This window comes from Trachemys scripta, chromosome 10 (assembly GCF_013100865.1).
Source record: "Trachemys scripta elegans isolate TJP31775 chromosome 10, CAS_Tse_1.0, whole genome shotgun sequence".
NCBI classification, from domain to species: domain Eukaryota; kingdom Metazoa; phylum Chordata; order Testudines; family Emydidae; genus Trachemys; species Trachemys scripta.
The window spans coordinates 10,998,667-11,007,271 of NC_048307.1; the positions used below are offsets into that span (position 1 = coordinate 10,998,667).

An 8,605-nucleotide genomic window follows, 5' to 3' on the forward strand; every position below is an offset into this window, starting at 1 on the left:
AACAGGGAAACCTTCCAGTAAGCAGGGGTAGAAGAACCCATCCAGCAGGGGAAACCTAACCCCAGTAAAATCCCACCATGTAGCACAATACTCTGGCACAGGGAACCCAGGGGCTTGCACAAAACAGCAGCCTGACTCCCAGATGGCACAAGTTATAACCCAGCTGGTTGAGATGATCCTTCTGGTTTATCTGAGGTTTCCCTACAACCGGCATTGGGAACATGCAGTAGGCACAGAAAGACTCCTCCAACCCCCATCTTGGCACAGGGAGTATCTGGCATAGGAGGCCAGTTGGTGCTTGAGAGAAGAGGCATCTATTTGCTTTCTCCCTTTTGGGCAGGGGTGGTGGAGGCATAAATCTGTGGGTTGTGCTGGTGGTGGTGAATGTTTGAATTCCTCATTTCTTACCCCAACTACCCTTGATAGCAACCAGCTGCCTCAGTGACCCACCCCCCTATCTGCCAGTGCTACAGCAGCAATGACGGATAAGCAGGGGGGCTAGATAGCTGTGCTTGAAGGATCACTGGTGAAATATTTAATGTTGATATTAAATGTTGCTAGGCTTTAGAGTTAACATCACGCTGAAGTGAATGGAAACAGTTCACACTCCTCGCAGAGTTATTGTTTCAGGCTGGCTGCAGACTCAGGCAGATATCAGGCAGTACACTCTAACAGTGGGGAAGCAGTGTGGCCTAGTGGATGGAGCACTGGCCTGGGACTGAGGAGAACTGGGTTTTAGTCCCAACTCCACTGCTGGGTACCTACCTATTGTTGCCTCAGTTTCCCCATCTGCAAAACAGGGATAATGAAACCGACCTCCTTTGTAAAGGACTTTGAGATCTACTGATGACAAGTGCTTTATAAGAGCCAGGTATTATTATTAGTGTCACTGCATCCAGTTACCTTCTGTTCACATTTTTATGGTTATTGTTGCAACCACAAAAGCTAGGGGCTTATGTTGTAAGCTTAGATACAGGAGTACATTTATGCAGTCACTTAAAAAACCCTGCAGTATGCAGCTGTTATACATGACAACCTAATCACCTTATAGACAGAGGCGTACCTATTTTGGAGGGACAGGGAGGCAGTTCTACCTGAAATGCTGTCTTTGGCTGAAGTTAATTCATGGGGAGATGTATGTTAAATAGGCAATTCCTCACCATGCTTCCAGCTGAGAGAAACTGACATTACAACAGCTCAGAGGTGCTGGAATTAGGGGTGCTGCCGCACCCCGCTGCTTGAAGGAATAACAACACCCCAAAGACATGGTTTCTGCCTTCAGCACCCCCAACTATAACAACTGTTCCTGCCCCACTGCAGCAGCCATGGGATTCCCCCACAGCCAGTGCTCTGCAACGGTGCTGTGCAATACGAGTCCCCTGCACTCAGCACTTCTGCGCCGTCCCCCACAGCGGCATTTCCAGAACATTGCCAAGCTGAGCCCCCCGACCTCAGGAAAAGGAAACCAGTTGTGCCCCCGTTCAACCGGCTATCTTAGGAGGGCAGCCCGGGGAATGCTTTCACTGCCACTCTTCACTCCCCTCCAGGGTGATGCATTCCACATGCTGGGGAAGGCTGCTCTGCAGTGACTCCTGCTGGGGGAGGCGGGGATAGGACTAGTTCTGATTCTCCCATCCACACACACTCATGTACATAGATTACTGGACTCCTCCTGCACCATTCCCTATAGTGACCCCTGCTGTGAGAGGCAGAACTGGCATTGCTGTGAGAGCCCCTCGCAGCCAACCACACTCTTACACCAATCTCTATAGCGACTCTTAGTTTTCATTTCATTGCTGTCCTTTGCTTGGTGCCTTTCAGCTCTGGGAAATATCGGCTCAGCCCCAAAATACATGGCTTGCACTGTGCGAAGAGAGGGGTCAATGCAATGTGCTGTTATCAGCAGAGTATTAAATCCTAATGCGCTGCTGACAAGCCAGGCTTTGTCCGGTTCTGCCTATCGGAAGCAGCAAGCGGCTGTGACAGAGCTCGAATCAGCTGATTCTAAGACAGGATTATAAATTACAAAGAATGAGAGAAAAACAAATGGGCAAAATTCCTCCCGCATACACAGAAATCATCACCCTCTGGCGGGGGCAACACAAAGGAGGGGGAAGAGGGAAAGAGGCATGGTTACTATTTTCCCCCGCGTAGCTATGTGAACCAAGAAGGCTAATATTTTCCCAATCATGTCTCCCTCTGCAGTCCATTCCTGCCCAGGGCATGGACCACTGGTATAATCAAACTCCCCCTCCCCCCCCAGGTGACTTCTCCCCAGTCACCTCTCTCTCCCCAGGAGTCTTGTCCTAGCCTGTGGCAGAATCTCCCGGGGATTAACCCACAGGGATTTTTTCCCAGCCATCTCCCCATCCTAACCAAAGGGAGGCCTAGTGGAAAAAAGACCAGGTGTTATCTAGACTTGCCATTCAAACTCTCTACCCTTGCCTCAGTGTAATAAAATGATGCCGCCATGTCACCATTCTGGATTGTTTTGTTGCTGTTGCTATTGTTAGCAAGAACACAAGGTCTGGATTAATGCTGAGAGAATGAACAGTCTGACTTTGCAAGGCAGGCAGGGAATGGATTTTTCCATTCTTCTCCTCCCACCAAGGGTCAGGAGGCTAGCTCACTCCTCTGTCTCTGATAGTTGCCCCCCACACACACACGTGGTCAGCAGCCCTTATATCAGGCCTTGCTGGCTGCACATCCCACCGTGGATCGGTCTGACAGTGGAAAGGCAGGCGAGCAGGATGGCACTGCGGGTAAGGGAGAGGGACCAGCATCTGGCATAATTCACCAGCTCAAGCTGGTGGTCAGTGTCTGGGGGTCTGATCATTCAAGCACAGGATAGATAAAGAAAGAGCATTGCAGCTGGGGAAAGAACCCAGAAATCTGGCCAGAGCAAAGCTAGAAACCAACAGGTTCATGGGAGTTCTGCTTATGGGGCTGCCCTTCTGTTTCAGTAATGAGCCCCAAAATGTAGCTCTGTTGTAATCGAGTACAGAAGGATGTTTTAGGGCAACTGGCCAGATTGTGGTCTCAGTTAGACTGGTGTATATCCAGACTAACACCACTGACTTCACTGCAGTTATTCCAGAATTACAGTGTTGTGCTGAGATCAGAATCTGGCCCCGCGTCTAAAGGAGCAATCCGAGCAGGTGTCTTTCTTTTGTATGTTAAAATAATCTCTCCCGGGACAAACAGTAGCAGAGAGGAAGTTGCTGTTGCGTGGATGTGGGGCATGTTTCGCTGTATGTGCTGTAATGACTTTAGGGGCAAGATCCAAGTGAAGCCCAGATTGGGATCCAGCATGACTTCCACCCCACTTACACCTTACAATCAGCTTTGCATGATCCAAGTGTTTCTAAGGGGGCAAAATGTGTGAGTATCATCATATCCGCTCTGTGTGTGTGTGTGTGTGTGTGTGTGTGTGTACGAGGGAGAGACAACCAGCAGCATGAGAATGGCGGGGAAGTGTTTAGTGGGCTCCATCTTTAGAAGTAGCAAGACAGGAGGCTGGAGATTAACAGTGGAGCTGTCTGAGATGATTGCGTCTCAGCTCCTGCCCTAAGGACGTGTGTAGGACGTGTGTGTCCGGGAGACGCTAGGCGTGGTTTGAATGGAATCCAGTGGCAGAGTAAAGGGACTAGATAAGTGAAGCCCCGGAGTGAGAGAGACTGAATGGTTTACATGACTGGGAGTGAAAACTAGAACTGGAGCAGAACCCCAGAGTGTCTGCCAAAACCAGGAGTGATTTCTCCCAGCAATGGGGATGCGCATCATTCAGTGGGGTGTGAGGGGGTTGTATAAAAAGGGACCATGAGAGTTTATTATTATTTATTATTTGTGCTGTGGTAGCACCTAGGACCCCCAGTCACAGACCAAGACCCCTTTGTGCTAGGCATTTGACAAACACAGATGGTCAGTTGTGGGTAGAGTGGGAATACCACTAGCGAAGGGAAGCAGGTGTCATTCCCCTGGGAGTATGGGGAAGAGAGAGAGCTGTTTCACATGAATTCATCACTTACTTCAGCTCCCTGTTCCAAATCCTTATGAGGAAGGTACGCTGAGCCCCAGTTCACTGGGTGAGGATCTTACTGGGGAGACTGTGACACCTCAGGTCCCATCTGCTCAGCATGGACATGACAGATCCCAGGTTATTTTCCAGAAGAATGGTGGCTTGACTAATTTCTCATAGCCAGAATTCCTCTTTTTCCCATTGTGTTGTGCTGAGCTGTGGGCTCATTTGCTCCTCCCCTCCACCCTTAGTAGAGCCGGCTACATTTCAGTGGGGCTGCTGCTGTGTGAAGCACAGGAGAGAGAGTCGGCTCATAGGAGCATCAGAAAAGGGAGGAAATGTCAAGCCTTTCTTATGAAAAATGGGTTATTCAACAGAAACATGAATTATTGAGAAACGAACCTGCTCTCTCGTCTTTTACACGAGTTTAACTCCTGAGACCGGACAAAGATCCCAGCCTGGAAAGCATGAGGAGTGTAACAGTGAGTGAGGTGGCACTTATCCAGCTGCCCATGTTCCACTGACTGGAAGGAAGCTGTGAACAAATTGGAGAGAGGCCAGAGGAGAGCAACAAAAATGATAAGAGGTTTGGAAAAGATGACCTCTGAGGAAAGGTTGAAAGAACTGGGCACCTTTAGTCTAGGGAAGGGAAGGCTGAGGAGGAACAGTTTTCAAATATGTAAAAGATTGTTATAAAGAGGATGGTCATCAGTTGTTCTCCATGTCCACCAAGGCCAGGAGAAGAAGCAATCAACTTAGTTTGCAGCACAGGGAGATTTAGGTTGGATAGTTGGAATAACTTTCTAACTATAAGGAAAGTTAAGCACATGACCAAGTTACCAAGAGAAGCTGTGGAATCTTCCTTAGTGGAGACTTTTAAGAACAGGTTAGGCAACTATCTGTCTGGGATGGGCTAGGTATACTTAATCCTGCCTTAATATGGAGGGGTGGACTAGGTGACCTCTTGACGACCCTTCTAGCCTGACATGTCTATGATTCACTATTCCCCTCTGATCAGTTCCTGCCATTCCAACCATCCCTCAAAGCACCTCAAAGTCTCATGCTTAGGACTCTGAAGATTTGGCACTGTTGAGGATGAGGCGGGGAAGAAGGATTTCCTTGATTTCATAGCAAACAGAATTTTATGCAGGTTTTTTGCAGCAAGAGCCCTGGCATTTCTCTGCCAGTTGATGCAGAGCAGTGATTTCTTAGCTATCAGCAGATGAAATGGGACTTGCCACCCCCAAAACATCTTTTATAAAGAGCTGGGCTGGACTGGAGAGAAAGGGGAATTCTGAGAGCAAAAAAGGCTGAGCCGTTTTATGTTTATTTTATGGCATTGCTGAGTGATAAAGAGCTGGAGGGGAGAGAGGAAGAGGAAGACAAGAGAAAAGAGGAAGAGAAGATGGGAAAGAGAGAGAGGATGAAAAGTGACCCAGTAATAAAGCTGTGGAGGGAATGGGAAAGGAGGGAGAGGGCAGGGGAGAAAGCTGAGATATGTTTCTTTATTGCTGGAAAGCTTGTCTCTCTCACCCACAGAAGTTGGTCCAATAAAAGATATTACCTCCCTCGCCTTGTCTCTCTTCATTGCTGAGTATCACTGACATGTGTTTTTTTTCGTTCACAGTTCGAGGCATCATACCCAGAGGGGCTGTGTCCTGGTTGGAGCGTGATAGTTAAAGGCGAAGCGAGCTCCAATGCAAATATGTAAGGGCATTATTTGCAGCCATTTTTCAGAGCATCATGGTGTCTCATGGGACCCAGCTGCCAGGCTTCATGGGTTTGAATCACTCATTTCTCTCATTTTTTAGGTTTGAAATTAATTTCCTCTGCAATGCAGGAGACCAAATCGCTTTCCACTTTAACCCTCGCTTCTCTGACTCCAAAATCGTCTGCAACTCCTTCCTATCCAACCGCTGGGGGCCGGAAGAAGTAACTGACACCTTCCCCCTAAAAGCCAAGGAACCTTTCCAGGTAATTCAATATCAGCCCACAAATCTTCTGGGGACACTCCCTGCTGGGAGAGACACATGACTGCCAGCCCCGGAGTGGGGACCAGCAGTACAAATCATTCAATCCTTCCTTCAATGCACAGTTCTGCTCAGTTACACTGTTGTAAACCTGGAGTAACTCCACCGACTTCGTTAACTCCAATGACAAAATCGGAGAACAGAAATTGGACCTCGTTCGCATTCTGGGCCATAGCCAGCCTGGAGTAAAGATGCAGGTGTAACTCCCTGGGCTCAGTTTCGCAGGGATGTAAATGGTAAAGTCAACTACACATCAGTTATAAGATGACTATAAACAAATGTAAGTGGTTAAGGGGTGTGACTTGCACTGCCATGCTATACAGGGGCAGTGCAAAGCAAGTGTAATGTACAAGGCAAGTGGATGGATTAAGGGTATGTGTGATTAGCAGGAAAATCAATTAACAAGAGGGGGTCAGACAAAGCATGCCCCCTTGCACACACACTCTAAATTATACCCACAATGCCTATGGGGAACTGCAGACCTGATTTATCCTCTCAGAACACCAAAAATCAGTGTAAGTCAGTGGTTCTCAACCTTCCCAGACGACTGTACCCCTTTCAGGAGGCTGATTTGTCTTGGGTACCCCCAAGTTTCACCTCATTTAAAAACTACTTGCTTACAAAATCAGACATAAAAATGCAAAAGTGACAGCACGCTGTTACTGAAAAATTGCTGCCTTTCTCATTTTACCATATAATTATAAAATAAATCAATTGGAATATAAATATTGTACTTACATTTCAGTGTATAGTATATAGAGCAGTATAAGCAAGTCATTGTCCGTATGAAATTTTAGTCTGTACTGACTTCGCTAGTGTTTTTTCTGTAGCCTGTTGTAAAACTAAGCAAATATCTAGATAAGTTGATGTACCCCCGGAAGACCTGTGTGCACCCCCAGGGGTCCGCCTACCGCTGGTTGAGAACCACTGGTGTAAGCTACATTTGTTTTGCACACTCCCTGGATGCCAAATGGGTGCTAGTTACTTTGCTTTGCCATTTCCCATCTCCACCAATGAACCCAAAGGCCCTGTGTTTGCATTCAGTCTAGTCTCTGGGCCGTGGTTTCAGCTACCACTAAACAAAGGGGTGTTATAATTGTTCCCTTAGTTAGCCTGAATGGAAGGTGGCTAGCACACCCATCGGTGTCCTAGAGGTTTGTCATTGACCATAGATCAGACTTTCATTTGTGCTGGATCAGCTTCTCCAGTGATGTTTCAGACCAATACCTGGAGATCCTAAGTCTCTCTCTCTTTCAGATTGAAATCTACTCTGACTCAGACTATTTCCATGTTTCCATTGATGAAAACAAAATCCTCCAGTACAAGCATCGGCAGAAACAGCTCTCGGCTATCACCAAACTGCAGGTCATGAATGATGTCAGAATTTCTTCAATGGAAATCACCAAACGTGGTCTTTATTAGGCACTAAAGCTGGGATGGGATCTCCAGCCTACCCACCCTTAAGAGCCCTGCCCCAGTAGGCAACTGGTTACCCTCTCTCCTCCCTCTCCCACCCATCATCTGCTGTCTCCAGCAGGAAGGATGTTGCTGGAGAACACTATAGCACAGAGTTGTCATGCCCATGATGTACTGTATCCTAGCAATACAATGGCAATACACAGTGAGCTCATTATGTCAGTCAGTCCAGATCCCTAGAGTCATTCTGACGCCATGTGCCCTACAGTGGAGAACTGGAAGTCTAGGCATTTTCATCCTTGTTTGTCGTAATGAACAATGGCATTCCACACTGCAGTTTGTTGTGTGTGGCAGTCTGCACTGAATGGTAAGAATATTTGAATTTTATCCAAGCAAATATTCCTACTCCGGAATAGGGTATGGATTAGCTACATTGCTGTGGAGGCATTGATCTAGGGGATGTGTAAGAATGATGCCAGAGAGGGGCATGTGCCTACTGGAGCTTGGTACAATGTCGACATGATCACCAATAAAATCTGAAAAATGGCACTGCGTGAAGTAGCTTCTACATTCGTTGGCCTCGTGTCCCAGCTCGCAGGCAGCCCCCTGTCCTCCAGGAGAGGAGGTGATCCCTGACAAACGGTAGCAGAGGACTCTGCTCCTTACTCCTGCCCTCATACAGAATGAGGCCTGTCCAGTCCCTTAGAGAAAGCCCTGGTTTAAAACTCCATCAGTTGGTCAGGTCAACTGGATTATTCCTCCCCTGGGGCTCTAGCCAGGGTCTGATTCTCCAGCCACAGGGTACAAGCAACTCTCATTGACTTCCGAGGGAGTCACTTGTATCCAACAGTGGGAAAATAAGGCCCTTTGGCATGAAAGGAGGGTGTGAAACCAAGCTCCTGTTCAGAACGTGGGGAATAAAATTTGTCACATAACTAATTTGGCAAGATTTCTCGGAATAATTTTGTCCACACTGCAACGAGATGCATATCTGCTCTGCTCTAACCCTGCCAACTCTCCTGTTATGATACAGCTCCCAGGAGTGATTCTGTGGGTCAAAAAGGGGAGGGGCTTAAAGGAGCACTGAGCCAAGATGATTTTATCAGAACGCAAGGCAGGCACAACTAGAGTCCAGGCCAAG

General features: G+C 47.6%; 1 protein-coding gene across 1 annotated transcript; it reads left to right on the forward strand.

Moving 5' to 3' along the window:
• Window positions 1-2,750: 2,750 nt before the first annotated feature.
• Window positions 2,751-7,977, forward strand: GRIFIN (galectin-related inter-fiber protein). Its single transcript, XM_034783629.1, has 4 exons — window positions 2,751-2,762; window positions 5,646-5,725; window positions 5,830-5,992; window positions 7,306-7,977. The coding sequence occupies exons 1-4, from the start codon at window positions 2,751-2,753 to the stop codon at window positions 7,468-7,470; spliced, it is 420 nt and encodes a 139-aa protein (XP_034639520.1). The 3' UTR covers window positions 7,471-7,977.
• The last annotated feature ends 628 nt before the right edge of the window (window positions 7,978-8,605 follow it).

Excerpts from the sequence above, each read along its gene's own strand:
- GRIFIN (XM_034783629.1), top strand. Across the intron at positions 5,726-5,829 it reads GCGAGCTCCAATGCAAATAT|GTTTGAAATTAATTTCCTCT; the intron begins GTAAGGGCATTA and ends CTCATTTTTTAG. Across the intron at positions 5,993-7,305 it reads AAGCCAAGGAACCTTTCCAG|ATTGAAATCTACTCTGACTC; the intron begins GTAATTCAATAT and ends TCTCTCTTTCAG.